Raw genomic sequence first — 19681 nt, 5'->3', positions numbered from 1 at the left:
CGAATCTTGATACTTAAGTCCTTTGCAGTAATTTTTGAAAAAACCTTCACAATTAAGTCAAGCAAAAGTGACTACGCATTTTCATATCCGAAAGCTTGTATAAATGTTTTCTTGTGGTGGAGAGCGGAAGGGTGCAAGGAATTGTGTATCAAATATGCAAATTAACTCCACAGGGCTATTGCTGTTATTACTATGCTGATGTTATGAAGTGGTCATTGTCAAAATAACTAAGACATTTCCAGAATCGCAAAATAGGGCTTTTTGTTCGCTCTTTTTTTCCTCTTTTATTTGACTTGGTTTATCAGTCCTGCAACCACATTTCATTGCAGTCATTGAGCATAGTGTTTGGGATAGAAATGCAATACTGGACCAATCTGCTTCCTGGCTTGGCATAGTCATGTGACCTCTACCATGCAGCACTCTGACTTCAGGCAGCCATTAGACTGTTTCAATAAAGAGACAGTACACACCAGACTGCCCTGTCCGCTCATAACATGGTGTCAGTGGAGCTGAGATTAAGTGTTGAAGAGCTGTTTAAAAGCACAGCTATGGAACGAAGTCCACAAGAATGGTCAGAGCTGCTAAAAGTCACAGAAAAGGAACAAAAACAGCTGAAAGCAAAAGGTAAAATAATGGGTACAAATTTTCCTCTGCCTGTGCCAGTCAAAATAAAAGGTGATGTGAAGCAGAACTGGCAGTTTTTCCACTCAATGGCAAAATTATGAAATTGCGACAGATTTAATTAACAAACCAGAACAGCTAGGAATAGCTACACTTTTTTTTTTCAATCAATGTTGGAGCGAGACTGGTAAAAAGTGTATTCCACCCTAAATTTTTCCAAAGAACATAAACGGACAGCAGAAATTTTGAAAGCCTTGAAGACTTTGAATCCCAAGTGAACATAATCTATGAACTGTAATGTTCAATATTTGGGCCGAAGGTGAAAAAGAGTCTGTTACTCAATATGTGACTGCATTCACACAACTCGCAGATTTCTGTGAATTTGCGCAACTTCTTTGGCCTCCTTGTCTCGGGAGACAATGGGTAAGCGCCTGGAGGTGGTCAGTGGTTTGTGGAGCAGCGCCTGGAGTGGCTACAAAGGCCAATTCTAGAGTGACAGGCTCTTTCACAGGTGCTGCAGAAAAATTTGATTGTCAGGGCTGTTACACAGTTGGCTCTCCCCTTGCGCTTTTGTCTTTTTTCCTGCCAACAGCTAAGACTCTTCGACTCACCACACTTTAGCCCCGCCTTAATGACTGCCCGCCACCTCTGGCGAACGCTGGCAACTGACTCCCACGACTTGTGATCAATGTCACAGGACTTCATGTCGCGTTTGCAGATGTCTTTGAAGCGGAGACATGGACGGCCGGTGGGTCTGATACCAGTGACGAGCTCGCTGTACAGTGTGTCTTTGGGGATCTTGCCATCTTCCATACGGCTCACATGGCCATGCCATCTCAAGCGCCGCTGACTCAGTAGTGTGTATAAGCTGGGGATGTTGGCCACCTCGAGGACTTCTGTGTTGGAGATACGGTCCTGCCACCTGATGCCAAGTGTTCTCCGGAGGCAGCGAAGATGGAATGAATTGAGACGTCGCTTTTGGCTGACATATGTTGTCCAGGCCTCGCTGCCATAGAGCAAGGTACTGAGGACACAGGCTTGATACACTCGGACCTTTGTGTTCTGTGTCTGTGCCATTTTCCCACAATCTCTTGGCCAGTCTGGACATAGCAGTGGAAGCCTTTCCCATGCGTTTGTTGATTTCTGTATCTAGAGGCAGGTTACTGGTGATAGTTGAGCCCAGGTAGGTGAACTCTTGAACCACTTCCAGAGCGTGGTCGCCAATATTGATGGATGGAGCATTTCTGACGTCCTGCACCATGATGTTTGTTTTCTTGAGGCTGATGGTTAGGCCAAATTCGTTGCAGGCAGCCGCAAACCTGTCGATGAGACTCCGCAGGCACTCTTCAGTGTGAGATGTTAAAGCAGCATCGTCAGCAAAGAGGAGTTCCCTGATGAGGACTTTCCGTACTTTGGACTTCGCTCTTAGACGGGCAAGATTGAACAACCTGCCCCCAGATCTTGTGTGGAGGAAAATTCCTTCTTCAGAAGACTTGAACGCATGTGAAAGCAGCAGGGAGAAGAAAATCCCAAAAAGTGTGGGTGCGAGAACACAGCCCTGTTTCACGCCACTCAGGATAGGAAAGGGCTCTGATGAGGTGTCGCCATGTTGAATTGTGCCTTTCATATTGTCATGGAATGAGGTAATGATATTTAGTAGCTTTGGTGGACTTCCAATCTTTTCTAGTAGACTGAAGAGACCACGTCTGCTGACGAGGTCAAAGGCTTTGGTGAGGTCAATGAAAGTAATGTAGAGGGGCATCTGTTCGCGGCATTTCTCCTGTATCTGATTAAGGGAGAACAGCGTGTCAACGGTCGATCTCTCTGCACGGAAGCCACACTGTGCCTCAGGGTAGACGCGCTCGGCCAGCTTCTGGAGCCTGTTTAGAGTGACTCGAGCAAAGACTTTCCCCACTATGCTGAGTAGGGAGATTCCACAGTAGTTGTTGCGGTCACCTTTTGTTTTTATAGAGGGTGATGATATTGGCATCGCGCATGTCCTGAGGTACTGCTCCCTCGTCCCAGCACAGGCATAGCAGTTCATGTAGTGCTGAGAGTATAACAGGCTTGGCACTCTTGATTTATTTTAGGGGTAATGCTGTCCTTCCCAGGGGCTTTTCCGCTGGCTGGAGAATCAATGGCATCACTGAATTCCGATTTTGTTGGCTGTATGTTCAGCTCATCCATGACTGGTAGAGGCTGGGCTGCATTGAGGGCAGTCTCAGTGACAACATTCTCCCTGGAGTACAGTTCTAGGTAGTGCTCAACCCAGCGGTCCATTTGTTTGCGTTGGTCAGTGATTATGTCCCCTGATTTAGATTTGAGGGGGGCGATCTTCTTGATGGTTGGCCAAAAAGCTCTCTTAATGGCATCAAACATTCCTCTGATGTTTCCGGTGTCAGAGGCCAGCTGAATATGACTGCATAGATGTTGCCAGTGGTCATTTGCGCAGCGCCTGGCTGTTCTCTGTGCAGTGCTTCTGGCTGCTTTAAGTGCTACGGATGTTAACTCGCTGGGGGCTTTCTTGTAGTTCAGCAGTGTGCTTAGCGGCTATGACGGGTTCTAGCTGTTCAAAGTGAGATTGAAACCAGTCTGCATTTCTCTTCGCATGTTTACCGTAGGTGGTCAAAGCTGACTCATAAGATGGTGTCTCTGATGTGGGCCCACTTGGTCTCAGCATCCCCTGTGGGAGTGTTTTGAAGGGCTGTTACAAAAATTTCTAAATTCATTTGTAACCGCTGTGGATGAGAAATTCTGCTCGTGTTGATGCGCGGGTGGCCCTTCTGCTCTGAATGATGCAACAACTTTGGGCTGAGTCTGACCTTGCTGCACACCAGGGAGTGGTCGGTGTCGCAGTCTGCACTGTGGAAGCTGCGTGTGATTTGAACACTGTTTAAGGAGGCTCGCCTTCTGATGATGAGGTCTAGCTGGTGCCAACGACGCGATCTTGGGTGCCTCCATGAAACCTGGTGACAGGGTTTAGTGTGAAAGAACGAGTTGGTGATGCAGAGGTTATGATAGGTACACAACTCAAGCAGTCTCTGCCCGTTCTCATTCATCCTTCCAACGCCATAGCGCCCAAGGCAGGAGGGCCATGAGTCATGGTCGGCCCCAACCCTGGCATTAAAGTCCCCCAGCAGGAACAGGTGTTCGGAGTTGGGGATGCTGCTAATGATATTGAGTTCCTCGTAGAACTGGTCTTTAGCTTCTTTGCGCAACTAAAAGATCTAATTAAAGACAGGATTATATTAGACATAAGAGATCCCGCCGTGAGAGCAAGTCTACTGAGCAAAAACTAACATGCTCTCAGAAAAGCGATGGACATGTGTGGAAGCATGAGGTTGTAAATCAGCAGCTAGACCATATTCATGGCAAAACAGAACAGGCCTTGCATTATGCTAACAGACATTCCAGGCCCAAAGGGCAGAAAGATCACCAAACGGCAGGATACAAATACTGCGGAGGACATCGCGCGCAGGAAAAGAAGGCATGTACAGTGTGGGGACAGCAGTGTTCTCACTGCAAGAAGTTGAATCATTTTGCTCGCAAGTGCTTGGCTAGACTGAAGCATAATAAGCAGGTACAGATGGCAACTGGAAAGATATCCACTGAAGATTCTGTTGAATCAATATACAACATGCAATGGGTTGCTTCAGACAGGTCGATCGGTGATTAAATGGTTCGTGACTGTTGGAATGATGACTGCAGAAGGAGAATTTCAAGTCAATATAAAGTGCCAGATAGACACTAGTGCGTCATGCAACATCATGACCTTCACAGACCTGTGCAAGGTACTAAACATGGCGATCCAAAAATGAAGCCCTTGAAAGTAAGGTTGAGGCTAGATGATGGCACCATACTAGTGCCAAGAGGACAAACTACTGAGAGCCCAATGCATTGACGAGAATGAAGATCTGGACTTCCAAATCATAGACAGCAAGCAAAAGCCACTCATCTCAGCCGAAGCATGTCTAAGGCTTGGACTGGTAACCCTTAACATGCAAAAAGAGATGCTAAAGAGCTTCCATGCAAGCCGTCAAGACTGAGGAAAAAAATCAATGAAAAAGAAAATAAAAACAGATCAAATAATTAAGGCGGAAGACGCTGCGGAGGAGAAGGCCTTGCAAAAGCCCTGTCCTCTGATTTTAAGGAAGAGAAAACCCAGGAGATGGCCTACAGGAGCGGGTGCAGGAGCAAGAACGCCTTTGCCAGTCACGAGGTGACGCGAGGAAGATCTGGCAGTTGTCTGCTCAGGCACCTGAGGTGGAGGCCATGGGGAAGGAGCACTCTGATTCTGCAGAGCGGGCAGACGAAATCAAGGTAAAATGGCAGCCAAATTTCTTTTTAACAAAACTGCCGAAATATTGCCAGAATTGAGCATTGGAGAACCAGTCAGGGTACAAACCTTCAATGCGTTCAAGAGACAGCCCAAGTGGCAACTTTGGACCTGCATAGAGCAGTTGTCACCTCTATCATATGTAGTGGAAGTGAAGGACCAGAGATACTGTCATAATCACAGGCACATGCGCACAACTGGAGAAGCTATTCCTTCACAGCAGGCAGCCGATCAGGAAGATGAGAACTCTCCAACTGCACAGCCCACAGAACAACCATCAGCCTCAGAGGCCATTAAGAGACTGGCACGATAAAGACTGTGCAATGCATGTGTGGAGACTGATGCAAATGACAAACTGCTAATGCATGAGAACAGTTGTGTGCATTGTGGGTAACTTGGGCAACTCCGTCTAAATGGTGATGCATACAGATTTTTGTATGAAAAGGGGGATGTTTGGGATAGAAGTGCAATACTGTACTAATGTGCCTCCTGGCATGCTGTAGTCATGTGACCTCTACCATGAGGCACTGACTGCGGGTAGCCATTACAGTCAGTTTCATTTAAAGACAGTACACACCAGACTGTTGTCCTGTGAGCTAGTAACACACACAGCTGCTTTAACATTTCAAAGGTTTGCAAATTTTAAGAGACTCCATAGCACTGACCTGGAAAGTAAAAATACCCAATCCCGTTTCTCTATCCATCTAAAGAAAAAAAACTACCAGAGTTGCTAAATGTCTTCTAAACTACATTTTAACTGATCTGGTAGCTGTTTTCTTTTGTGAATAACAAAACTTTTGATTAGTACCTTTTTTTAATGTTGTAAAACTTGGTTGACAAAATAGTGTTCAGAGTTCTGTCAGGAAGGGTGATGGCTACATGATGTTAGTAGCCATTTGATCTTTGAGATTGTGTTACAGCCATGCCCAGATCTCTAGGCAGCACAATAAATGTTCATAGTTGATTTGATTTTAGTGGTTGAGGGTCTTCAGCTGTTACCGTGTTTTTGAAGTTTGGGTATAAATATCAGTCACTGGTGGATAGATCGGGGTAATCCAATTAAAACTATTGCTCAACTTTTAAGCAGTCTGATTTGAAATATTTAAAGTTATAGTTCATAAAACCTGTAACTTATAACCAATTTAATGAACAAAGCCCTATTCCACCTATTGCCTTCCATAAGCTTGAGGTCATCCAAAACTGTCCACATCTCAACTCGCACACCAAGTCCCATTTCACCCGTCAGTCTCATACTCGCTGACCTACATTGGCTCCCAGACTAACAACTTTGTTCTAATCTCCTTATGTTCACATTGCCCCATTGCCTTGCCCCTCCCATTCTCCTGTAACCCCTCTCGCCCTACAACCCTGCTGCACCAATTCTAATTGGACATCCCTAACTGCTCTTGAAGGAAGTGGTGAGCTGCTGCAGTCTGTGTCGTGTTTATTATACTTTGTCAGAGCAATTTGGCACAACTGAGTGGTTTGCTAAGCCATTTCAGAGGGCAGTCAAGAGTCAGGCACATTGTGGGTTGGGAGTCACATAGGCCAGACAGGATTAGGATGTCAGATTTCCTTCCCTAAAGGATATTTGTGAGCTGGATGTGCTTTTATGACCATCTGGTAGCTGCATGGCCACTAACTTTTTTTTTTCCCTGATTTTTTATTTTTTATTTAATTAACTGAATTTTTAAATTCCCCAACTGTGATGGGATTGAACTCGAGTCTCCGGTAATTAGTCCAGGCTTCTGGATTAGTAGTCCAGTAACATAACCATTGTGCTGCTATACCCCAGTGTGAAGGTCACCACTGCCCTCAATTGTTTTGCCTCTGTTTCCTTCCAGGGTGCTATCGGAGACCTAGCAAGGCTTTTCAGTCCACTAAACATAAATGCATAAAACAAGTGATTGTTTGGTTGCCAGGGCTGGGCGTTTGTAAACTTCCCTTGTGATGACGATAGCCAGAGCAAATGAGTACTCATTTCTCCCTAGCACCCTGTACTTTTGGGAAGCCATCAATTGAACACATGGCAATCCAAGCACCGCCACAGCCATTTTCATCAACCGCAAGAGATAATATCCTATCAGCAGGCACCTAGTGTGCAACCACAAGAAGAGGTTCATGCAGGTGTGTTCCGATTCCCTGGGAGCTGTCATGATGTTTTCATACTCCGGCAGTCCAACATTCCAGATCCTTCCGTTCCAGGAAACCGACTTGAGGATTGGCTCGTAAGAGACAAAAAAATGCCTGCTTCAAACATCTGAACTCTGAGGGGCAGTGAAGTGCAAGAGCACTATACGAACCACCTGACCACCAGGTGTGTCATAGAGCAAGCCATTGGAATGTTGACTATGCGCTTCAGGTGCCTAGATGGGTTTTGAGGCGTACTTCAGTACTTGCAGTGGTGTATCTGCTGCATTTTGCCCAATGTTGCATTAGCAGAGAGGATTGCAGGTGGGGGAGGATGAAGGCGCTCCTCGTGTGCAATTGATGAGGAAAATATTGAAGTGGAGGAGATGGAAGAGGAAGATCTATGACCCATCACCAGACTACCACATAATTTCTACCTGCGTTCTCGAGATACCGAATAGGTTGAAGATTCAGCTAATGGCAACTTCCACAGGCAAACACTGCAAATTAAATCCTTCAGCTTGCTCCGAGCAGCAAACCCTGCCCATGCACTAAGCAGTCCTTCAGCCACACATCTGCCCAATGGGTTCCATCATGTATTGACATTCGTCATGAAATAAGTGAAAGAATGAGTTGACGTGTGACACTCGACATGGAAGTGATGCCAAACAGTAAAATTTGTGTTCATAAAGACACTCGTGCACACCTTTTGGTAAAGTACAATAGCTTTCTCTTGCATGTCACCAATCCACTAATGGTCATGTTGGACTTCTGGAGTGTTTGCATGGTACATCTGTCAATATCTGGCTGAGTTGCTGATGCATCTCTGGCATTTTCCTTCTCAACAAAAGCCCCCAGTGTTCAATGTCTGTGTCCAGCTGGAGTGGAGCTTGAAGAGGATTGTTTCCCCACACTCAATGCAGACTCTCCACAAAAACAAAATACTGTAGATGCTAGGAATCTGAAATAAAAACAAAATGCTGGAAATACTCAGCATATCTGGCAGCATCTGTAGAGAGAGAGAAACTTGAAATGTTAAGTCGATGACCCTTGATCGGAACTGTTTGGAGACACAAAACCTGGAAATCCAAAATTTATTTCCTCAATCAAGCTGAAAATGGAAAATGTGCTGGCTTGACTTGAGTTTTTTGCTGCTGCAATTCAACTTCCTCTCCTCTCCTCTCCTCTAACTTGGAAGCTGCCTTTGTAATATGTGATCTTAATGTTTTAATTGGTTATTGAAAGAGTGAGAGTAGTTTAAATTATTTTTGGAATCCATGGTTGGCAAAAGTGCTCACAGCAATTCTAATTGGTGAATGCTAAATTTCAGAGTTCCAGCTGTTTGCTTTGGGCAGTTGCCTGGTTTTATTTTTTACGCTGTAATTTGTCTCAATATTTTGAGGGGGTGGTGGGTGGGTGGAAATTAAACATGTGCTTGAGTCTTTCAGTTCAGTCCCTGGTTCTTGGCAGTATGCAAGACAAAGGTTTAAATTCTGGCTATGAAGGGGAAATATTTTAAATCATTCTGTAACATGTCAATCCAAAGTTTAAAACACTCTCAATTTAATTCTTGGATGGCTTTGCATAGCTAAATGAGTATTTAGTTTTTATTTCCTATCCCCAGTTCTACCTCACTACCACTACTACTGAAACTCTCATGTCTTTATTACCTCCACATTCCACTTTTTCTAAAGGCCTTCACACTGGTCTCCTAAGCCCCGGTCCACAGCACTTTACCCAAGTTGTATCTCGCATTCTAACCCTGCTTGCCTGTCGACCCTGTCCTTACTGAGTTCCTTCCGAGTCCACTTCAAAATCCTCATCTACAAATCGATCCCTGGTCTCACTTCAACTGATCTCTGCAGCCTCCTCTAACCTTATGTCCATACTCTCTCACGTTTGCCCTATGGCTTACAATGCAACTTCTCCCCACCTCCTGAGTGTGTCATCAGTATCACAGGCTTTTGCACCATGCCCTCACCCTCTCTCATTCTCTACCCAAAACCCTTCTATTTGCTACATCTCTCTTTTTCACTTTTAGAAGTCTCCTTTTTAAAATCTAATTTCCTGAAACACTTTTTAAGAAATCTTATCTAACTTTCTTGTGCTCTAGTCTGGACCGATTGTGAAGAACCTTATGTGATGCTTTATCAAAGCCATTGCGGTTGGAAATTAAAACCGAAAATGCTGGAAATACTCAACAGGTCTGACCAGCATCTGTGGAGAGAGAATTCTTTATCTGATGAAAAGTCACAGATCTGAAACGTCAACTCCTGTTTTCCATTCCAGGAATGCTGCCAGCCCTGAGTATTTCCAGCATTTTCTGTTTTTATTTCTGATTCCTAGCTTCTGCAGTATTTTGCTATTGTATTAATTGTATTTTTTTATAAACAGGATAATTTTGATTGTTTCCCCCCCGCACCCCCCTCCCGAAATGTTATCAATGCAAATTAAATATCACCTTGCATATTTTGGATTTCTTCAAATTCTGAGTATACACTATTTTTGTAATCGTGATGTTGGTGGGTTTTCTTTAGTATTCACTCTCAGGATGTGAGTGTTGCTGGCAAGGCTGATATTTATCACCTATTAAGTAGTTTGATATAATTGAGTGAATGGCTCACTAGTGAACCAGTTAGGTTTTTAATGGCAATTTGACTGCTATTACTGATATCGGCTTTTTATTTTATTCTGAATTCTGATCCACAATTTTTAACTTGCTGAAAATGTATTGCTTTTAGTCTTTTATTTTAAACATTTCTACAATAGCTTATTTCCAATATCTGGTCTCCTGGATAAGTAACAACTTTCCAAACTTTACTATTGCAGTGAAATCTAGGAAAGGTTTCAATAATGTGCTTTGGGAAAGTAAAATGGTACGGGGGGAAGAAATTTAAAATGCAGAAGAGGCAAAAGAGGTTTGAAAATAGGAATTTCATAAGAGGAATTTTAGAAAATCATCGATTGTTTTTAATCTTGGCATATTTCAAGTGTTAAATGCAAGGGTCTCTTATGGAATGCACTGCTTTCATTTTAATCTCCTTCAGTATGGTATCCGACTCCCACAAGGCTATTTGATCTCTGTGTGAGGCCTGGTTCTACTATGATGAAAAGAGAAATAATTTTAGAACTTTACTAGCTCTTCCCAAACTACCTCATAAACTAAGCTAAATAGGATTTTTCCAACTGCAGTTATTGAGTGAGTAATGAAACAGTTATTTCAAATATATAAATGCCAAATCTTTAATTTTGCATTCAGATTATGTTAAACATTTTTATTTTTAAGTGTTGCAGTTCATTTCTAACACTTAATTTGGATTTCTGTCTTCACTTAACCCCTAGTTGAAAATACTTGCTTTATAATTTCCTGCTGTTCTGGGTTGTAATGACTTGGGTTTTCAAATTCATTTGTCATCAGCCAGCTAGTCATTGCAGTGGAACAATAGTTCTTGCTGTTGATTTTTATGTAATATGTGGCAACTAAAAAAAATTCTGCCCACCCCCTCCCTAAAACTACATATTGAACACTAGGCTATTATGATTTGTGTTGGATTTAATTAAGTCACAACTTCTAAAGTTGGACTTTTTTTTTGTTAAAGGTTACCCCTGGAAGTAAGGCATCCTCGGCTAATCTTTGTCCTGGTGATGTCATTATGGCTATCAATGAAGACAGTACAGAGAATATGAACCATTTGGATGCTCAAAACAAGATCAAGGCCTGTACAGACCGGCTCACACTTTCTATTAACAGGTCAGTAAGTTTAGTCCAAAGCTCTTTTTAAGGTCAAGCTGTATTTGTAATGATCTCACAGCTGGGGGAAAAATATATCAGTCATGAATTTATAAAAGCAATCCATTCATGTAGCCATTAATGGCCAATTCTCCAACAGCATTAGTTTTAATCATCCCTCCACTGCTCTCTAGTAGATATTTTTGCAAAGTATTGTTCTGCCCCACCTGCAATATTGTATATTGCCTGATACTGTACTGTATTAAGAACCTCTTGGCACTGGAGAGAATACTATGAAGCTTGGCTAAATCGATGCTTTGCAATCTGGCAGGAGGGTGGGGTACCTGGAGCGTTGAAAGTTGGTATCAAGGGGGAGGGAGGGAAAGACTGAAATGCACTGATGCATGCACATACTCCTCACACTGCCAAACTCTCAATGACTCTCTGCATTAACCTATTGGAGTTTTTTTCAATCCAATTTTGATTGTGTCAAAATCCGCTAAATAAAGATTTGTTCCTGCTCAGAGAAGTTAATTGTCACATATGCTTAATTGGCTTTTGAACAGATGTGATCACCTTTCTCCCTCTGAACTCTGTCATGCAGGCCCCCACCTGCTAAGAATGAGGCACATTAATTTCACCACCTGAACATTAAATTTCAAATTTTTCCTAAGATGAACAGAAGGCCTGTTACAAGGGGTTGCCAAGCCCCTGGCTGGAAAGACATTTTTGCATACTAGCAGACAATGTTGGAACAAAGGAGCTATCCCCTGCTCCCAATACACAGACAACTTGGTCAGACCAGTTTCGTCAAGACTGGCTGTTGCAAGTTTTTTGAACTCACCACAGAGAATTTGAACTCACAGCTGTTTGCTCCTGGACTGAAAAGACCTCTAGTGGCCGGATCACCGCAGCCTCTCCTGTCTGCTCTCATCTCTTTTTCTCACCAGCTTTGGAATCCATTGAAGACACAGGAACCCCAACGGAAAAGTCTCCTATAGTGAACACTGTTTAAGGAGAATACTGGGCCCCAATGAAAATTTACCTACAAGCAAGAACTACCTACAAAGGGACTCTACAGTGAGCTCAAAGCACAGTAACAAGAAACTCTTCAGATATTGCCTCAAACCTCGTCCACTTTGATTTATTGATTTAGAGATACAGCACTGAAACAGGCCCTTCGGCCCATTGAGTCTGTGCCGACCATTAACCACCCATTTATACTAATCCCATATTCCTACCACATCCTCACCTGTCCCTATATTCCCCTACCTATACTAGGGGCAATTTATAATGGCCAATTTACCTATCAACCTGCAAGTCTTTTGGCTGTGGGAGGAAACCGGAGCACCCGGAGGAAACCCACGCAGACACTGAGAACTTGCAAAGTTCTCTTTTCTGTCTCTATTTGCATGTGCGTATCGCATATGCATGCTAGCGTGGGGTGTGGCGTGAATCTGTAGCTATTAACCAAATTGGAGTTTAAGTTTTAATAAATTTCACTTTAAACCTAAGAAAGCCTGTTTGTACTCATTTCTTTGCCTTATAATTGGAAAACGGTGAACAAGGATTCACCAAGGGGGCGCTAAAAACACGGTGTGTTTAAAATTTAAACTCTTACGGTAAGACCAAGTGAAGGCTGGGAGGGACCCCTAGTCACCTGGTCATAACTCGTCCTCTTGAAAATCTCTCTCGCTCTTTTGTTTCCCCCACCCCAGTCCCAACAATCACTATTCTTGACTTTTTCTCTCCCAGTTCATTGTACAACAGCGCTGTTATGAACAGCAGGAATTTATTTATTTATTGAAAAGTGCTGTTTGATTTCTCACTCAGACATTTGTAGCTTTTTTGTCGTCAAAAGCCATGACTTATCAGGAACATTTAATCGCAGTGAAGAAAAATATACACATGGTATAAACCTCCTATCATTTTGCAAAGCTCATCTTAAACTTGTAACTTTTTTTTTTCTATTGGCATGACAACTTGAGCTGTGTGCAGTAAACACTGTTGTAACCAAGCCTCTGTTCATGTGGTACTAAAAGTAATTACTTCAGAATTTTGAGAAGAACACTCATCTAAATTTGGTGTCTAGTTTGGGACTGACATCTGTTTCCAAGTCTGTTTCCAGGCCTCTGTCTTGTAGCTGTACTGGATAAAGTGAATTCAAAGTGATGCAGGATAACATTTATTATTAATACAGGGTAGTCAAGAAAAGATAATGTCAACCATCTGTCGCATTAGTATATCCTGACATCCTGTATTTGAATTAGAATGGCTGTTTTTTCTGCTGTATTTATTTAGCCTTGCATTGATGTATCATTTAAAAACAATACAATTGTTTTTTTTATAAATAGAAATTTTAGGGCAGGTGACAACCAGGAGTGTTGAGTAGCACCAACAACTAATACTCCTGAGCCTTCCAGTGCAGCATTATTGATATTTGAGGATTGATGTGAGCTGCTTCACTGCTCACATACATATTTTTGGTGATTGGATGTTCACTTTTTTTTTGTTAATTATCTGGTGTATGATTGTCATTTGGGCTGCATTAATATAACATACAACTCCGAGTCAGAAAGTTGTAGGTTCAAGCTCCACCACAGGACTAGATTGAAACATTATAGAAAGACTGCATTGCGAATTAGAGACTTTTATAAAAAAAAACTGAGCCCACCCTGCTCCAGGTCCAGGTAGATGTGAACAAATCCCACCGTAAAACAGGAAGGTGTCCTGGCCCACATTTATCCCTCAACCCAGCAAAACCCTTTTAACTGATCATGTATCTTACTGCTGTTTGTAGGAGCTTGCTGTGCATAATTTGGCTGCTCGGTAGATGCACTTCAAAAAGCAATTTATTGGATGTGATGCGCTTTGAGACATCCAGAGGACATGAAAGATGCCATATACATGCAAGTTTTTTTTTCCTTTCAATTGGCAAATTGCAGCAAACTATCTGTTTTTGCTTTTGAATTTTTTTTTAAAGTGGGAGTGATGATGAAGAGCCAAAATAGTGCACGAGCTGGGGTTGGCAACTCTATTCCTTGAGATTTGACGTGATATGGTTGCAAATGTCATTTTATTTACTTCAGTTGATTGTCTATCATTAAGGGCTGAATGAAATTTTGTAGAATACAAAGGTTTCAGTGAGATGAATTGTAAAAGCAAGTCTAGGAAATCCATTTCCAGAGGGTTTTTTTGGGTTAATTGCTGAACTCTCTTCTACCAAAAGAACCTTCCACGTCCTTTACCTCCTCCATTTCTCATTCCTTTATTTTTAATCCCTTGCATTACCAGTTTTTTTTTTTTTAAATCACTTCACTGCTATGCTCTTTGCTTTTGTCCATTTTTATCCTGGCTTCAAATCTCCATTCCTTTCAGTCATTTTTCCCTCCCATAACCAATCTGGCATAATCCTCTATACAGAGCTATGCATGGGTATTTAAATGGAAGGGAGAGTTGGAATGTGCAGTGTGGAAGATTAATTTCTTGGCTTTAAATTCATATGCCCTCACCCCCTTTTAGGGTCTTTCCCATTGTTCCAGTTATTGGCTGTACTGTCCTTGTTGTGACACTTCTCTTTTTTTTTTTCCCCTCCCTGCCTTGAGTCTGTTTGAGGTACACAACTGAGAAGTTGTGCTCTTCTCCTGGGTTTCTAGCAGCAAGAGGGTGGGCAACCTTAGCATGACACCACTTGTTGGTGATCTAGTTGAGGTCCGAACAAAGCAAGGAACACAACAAGCTTGACACATTTTGTAGCACTAAACGTTGCTTTTGTGACTCGTAATGAGAGAAAGGCCTCATGTCATGCAACTTTTTTTTTGTAAGTAATTTTAAATGCATAATAGCTGGAAAAGTGGAGAGCAACTGAAGTCTGTCCCAAGCAGCAATTGTGGCAATTGAACTGCCGAAATCACTCTGGATTGATGATTCTAAATAATTGAGTTTAGTAACTCCTCCAAACTATTTTCTGTTCTCCAGTGGCTTCATTAACACTCGCTGTTCAAGCAATTTTTAGCATCAGAGTGGATGAGTGAGTGCTGTATTTAATTAGACTTCTCTGGAACTGCTTTTTAAAGGGATACCAATGTTGAGACTTTAATTTTAAAAACAAAATCTCGAGAATCAACTGGCATAGTTCTGGCTTGATTGCATTTGATTAAACTACTGTAATAAAATTTGAACTGGAAAAATGTTTGTGGTTTGATAATTTATTCAGTTGCTTGAATTTATGGAGCATGTAAAATTAGCAAATATGAATGCATCTTGCTCACACATGCAAATAGCCTTACTATATGAAATAAGAACTATGAAATAAGCTTCTGACCTTGTATCCCCTCCACAAAGCAAAAACCCAACATACTTTCATTTCCATAACATTGCCTGTTTATGTCCCCACTTTGGTGCACATGCTGCTGTAGCCTTCATGTGTGCCACATGAGACTCCATTGGATTCTGATGAAAGGTCACTGACCTGAAACGTTAACTCTGCTTCTCTCTCCAGATGCTACCAGACATGCTGAGTATTTCCAGTGCTTTATTTATACTGGAGATGACATCAGTCTGGTCTCATTAGCCACACAGGCCGACAAAACGCCATCTTGAATTCCAGCAAGGCAGAGAGAGAAAGATCATTTCCAGCCAATATAGTTAAACCCGGCTGAGACAAGTTGGAAACTAGCTACAGCAGAGACAAGAGTGTGCCTTTGCAAAAAATGATTTTTCTACCAGTGAGAATTGACCCACGGCATCAGCACTGTCTTCAACCCAACGTGAACTGCCAAGAGAAAGCAACAGTCCAACGATACCAGACAAACAGCAAATAAGCCTGCAACTTTAAAAATTCACTTTCCGAGGAGGATCCCACAAGTTATTCCTGAAACAACAGACTTTTACAACCTTTAAATAAAAGTAAAATACTGCAGATGCTGGAAATATGAAATAAAAACAAAGTGCTGGAAATTCTCAGCTGATCTGGCAGCATCTGTGGAGAAAGAACCAGCTTTAACGTTTCAGGTCCATGACCTTTCTTCAAAACTAGAAAAGGTTAGAAATGAGATTTGAGCAAGTGAAAATGGGGGAGGGGGAAGAACAACAAAAAGGAAGGTATGTGCCAGGGCAGAGGGCAGGAGAGATTAAATGACAAAGATGTCATGGAACAAAGGCAAAGGGAGTGGTAATAGTTGTATGAAAAGACAAAGCATTAGTCCAGAGAGAGCAATAATGACATCATAATGAACAGCTCTGTCCAAAAGCAAAAACCTGAAACACGTTTAAGACAGGCCCATGGTTTAAAAAATGGAATAAAGTAAATAAAACAAAATAAAATGGAACAAAATAGGCAGTCATGCTCAAATTGTTGAACTCAATGAGTCCAGAAGGCTATAGACTTTTACAACCTGACCTCTGAACAGGTCTTAACCCTATACTTTTTTTCTATCTTCTCTTCAGGGTACATGTGAGAGTAAATGTGTGCGTGAGTGGTGGATGATCCTTTTCAGGATTGGTTTAAAATAAATACTTGGGTTTCCTCAAATCGGTTAAAAAAAAAAATCATCTATCTGGTTATTTGATAAAACACAAGGGGTTAAAACACTAGTAACAAAAACATTTGCTGTGGTCAGTTGGGAGATGAACAGTGGAAACCAGCCATGCCATCACCCACCTGGCTGTATCAACATTCATTATTTATTCCATTTGTTAATTCAACTTAATGGGTTTTTATCCACCACCACCCCCCCGCCCCGCCACTTCTATTTTGGAGCTGTCAGAGGGCCATTACGTATTCCAACTCTGCATTAGATATTCTCTTGAACACAGCAATGCTAGCCAGTCCTGTAGCTGTCAGAACATCTCTAGGGCAGTTGGGGATGGGCAATAAATGCTGGCCTAGCCAGCGACAGCCACAGTCCATGAGCGAATAGATAATTACTGCAACTTGACCACACTGCCTAATGTCTAATTCTGTGATTTTTTCTTTTTTCCCCTACCTGGCTGGCTGCTCCTTTCATTCCTCCTTTCTTGTTTACCGATCTCAGCAAGTGGGAGGGCAGTCTGTCTAATTTTCCCCTCCACACAGTAATTGATCTGTGGGTTTATCAATAAAAATAGTTAACTTGGCCTCTTTTTGTAGCTTTGAAGAAACCATCTGCTGCTATTGTCAAAATGAATGGGAACCATCTATCTTAATGGGCCTGGGATGAGACAATTGACTGATACTTTTGTTCATTTGAAATAGATTGTGAACACTGACTTTTCCATAACCTTGCTCACTTAAACCTTTTTGTCTAAGCAGTTTCAGACTCTCATTTAAAAATTGTGAAAACAAAAAATTAACTTTTTGTTTAAGATTTAGAAAACAAAATAAAAATCCCAAACTGTGACATGACCTGTTTTGGAGAGAGGTTAAGTCACTGCATGACTGAGGTTCATTGAGTACCAAAATTTCATCCATAATATATTTTAGTTTTGCTTGAGTTATTTTAAAATATCTTTTTTTTGTTTCTCTCTCTCCCCATGCTATCCTTTTTTACATGTACCAATTCTACAATGAAATGAGCAGACAACCCACTCCTGCTTTGCCAACGCTCCTATGTAATCCGAAGTAGAGAGTATTTACAACATAAACTGGGCATTTGGCCCAACAGGTCCATGCTGATGTTTGTTACGTCTGAGTCTCTTCTCCCCTTTTTTTTTTCTACCCCCATCAACATATCCTATTTCTTTCTTGCTCGTGCGTATTTGGCTTCACCTGTAAATGCATCTATGTAAGTCGCCTCAACACTTTTTTTCTTTTTGTGCTGAGTTCCACAAGGCTCCTTTCCAACTCACAGCCTCTACCACCTAGAAGGATAAAGGTAGCAGACGCATGGGAACACCAACTGCAAGTTTCCTTCCAAGTCACGCACCATCCTGACTTGGAGCTATATTGCTATTCATTCACTGTCGCTGGGTCAAAATCCTGGAACTCCCTTCCTAACAGCACTGTGGGTGTAGCTACCCCACATGGACTGCAGTGATTCAAGGTGGTGGTGAATAGTTTGGGATCGGCAATAAACACTGACCATGCCAGTGACACTCGCAGGTTGGAGAAGGGATTCTTCTCCTTGGAACAAAGGAGGGGAGATTTGATGGAGGTATATAAGATTATGAGCGGTTTAGTTAAGGTAGATAAAGAAAAGATGTTTCCATTAATTGATGATTCAAGGGGGCACCGATTTAAGCTTTTGGGCAAGAGATGTGGGGAGGGGAATGTGAAGAAAAACTTTTCATGCAGCAAATGGTAATGACTTGAAATTCGTTGCCTGTGAGAGTGGTGGTTCTATCAATGATTTCAAAAGGAAATTGGATGGGCTATTGAGGGAAATTGAAACTTGCAGGACTGCAGGAATAGAGCAGGGTAATGGGACTGACTGGATTGCAGTACAAAGAGCCAGCATGGGTTTGATGGGCTAAATGACTGCCTCCTGTGCCGTATGACTCTGACTCTGTCTTGGTTCTATACTACTTAAAATTCTTTCCTTTTATTGACCTAAGTTGTTTTTTTTTGTGAAATGTGAACAAATCCATTGATATTCCCAATGAATGAAGATGTTGACCAATGAAAATTTGAGATAGTTGAATCCTACTTCATTGCTTTAAAATTCTGTGCATGAATTGTACTTTTTTATTAAAAAGTAGAAAGACTTGCATTTGTACTGTACCATTTGGGATCTCCCAAAGCACTTTACAGCCAATGGACTACTTTTGAAGTGTAGTCACCTGTTGTAATGCTTGAGACAAGGCAGCCAACTTATGCAAAGCAAGCTTCCTCAAGCAGCATTGAATTAAGTGATTGACTGACTGGATTATCTGTTTTAGGTGTTGATTCAGGGATAAATGTTGGGCAGAACGCTGGGAGAACTTGCCTTTTTTTTCAAATAGTACCATGGGATCAGTTGCATCTACCTGAGAGGCAGACAGGATCTCTCATCAGAAAGACAACACCACCTCCCGCAGTGCAGCGCACTCTCCGTAATGTTCAGAAATCCTAGCTTAGATTATGTGCTCAAGTGATCTTGAACACATTGCTTTCTGACTCATTTAGCTAGAATATTAGTTTTGACCATCTATTTAAAGAATTGTAAATATATTAAGGCTGTACTTGTACCCAGAAGTTTTTTTTTGTTTGTCAAGAAACTAGCTTGGATCTAGCTTTGTATAAACTGCTGTTTTTAAAGGCAGCAAATTTGAATGTATTTAAACCAAAGCTCATTTAGATAACTTTTCCTCAATCCAGGCTAACCAAAAGCAAAGAAAATTCTATTTTGATGCATGGCACATTCTTCATTAGCAACCAATGATAAGGGGGTTTGCCTATTTGAATACACTTTAAAAAAAAAATCTGGAGCTCATTTTGTCAAAAAGGCAATGGTAACTTCTGCCTGACTATAACTCAACCCTTCAGAGTCCAGATATGCAACTCGAGGCCTCTGCTAAGTACAAGTTGCCATAGTAATCAAGTAAGTATGGAATCAATTTGGTAAGTATATTGTTAGGCCATGTTAAGTAGATCTAAGCTAAATCATTGTCACTTATACAATTTGAACATGATAATTGCACAATCTTATTTTGCAAAGTAATACATTAAAACTTTCACCTAGTCAACTTTTATGCTCAGCACATTCTTCTAAAGCTTGTGTAGACATTAGTCATTTTCCTTTTTAAGAACAGGCATGTCTGCCCATTTTAGTAATTGTGGCTTTGCAACAAAGAATAAATGGCTACCCTGACACAAGCACAGTAATTCTAGTTTTCTCAATAGTTGGATGTCACAAAGTCAGTAATGCATTTTATAGACATTCTTTGCTATCCACAGAAAGGTTAAA

The 19681-nt window shown here is 41.7% G+C and overlaps 1 protein-coding gene across 2 annotated transcripts in view; it reads left to right on the top strand.

Moving 5' to 3' along the window:
* The window catches only part of LOC137375974 (PDZ and LIM domain protein 4-like), a 126283-nt gene that overhangs the window by 44732 nt on the left and 61870 nt on the right, over positions 1–19681 (top strand). For both annotated transcript variants that reach the window (XM_068043792.1, XM_068043790.1), the window contains exon 2: positions 10687–10838. In XM_068043792.1, the coding sequence (XP_067899893.1) occupies positions 10687–10838 (152 nt within the window). The remainder of the gene's footprint in view (positions 1–10686; positions 10839–19681) is intronic.

This window comes from Heterodontus francisci, chromosome 12 (genome assembly GCF_036365525.1).
Source record: "Heterodontus francisci isolate sHetFra1 chromosome 12, sHetFra1.hap1, whole genome shotgun sequence".
In the NCBI taxonomy this organism is placed as follows: Eukaryota; Metazoa; Chordata; class Chondrichthyes; order Heterodontiformes; family Heterodontidae; genus Heterodontus; species Heterodontus francisci.
The sequence above is the reverse complement of the archived record's forward strand: the minus strand, read 5'-3'. Positions and strand labels throughout refer to the sequence as shown.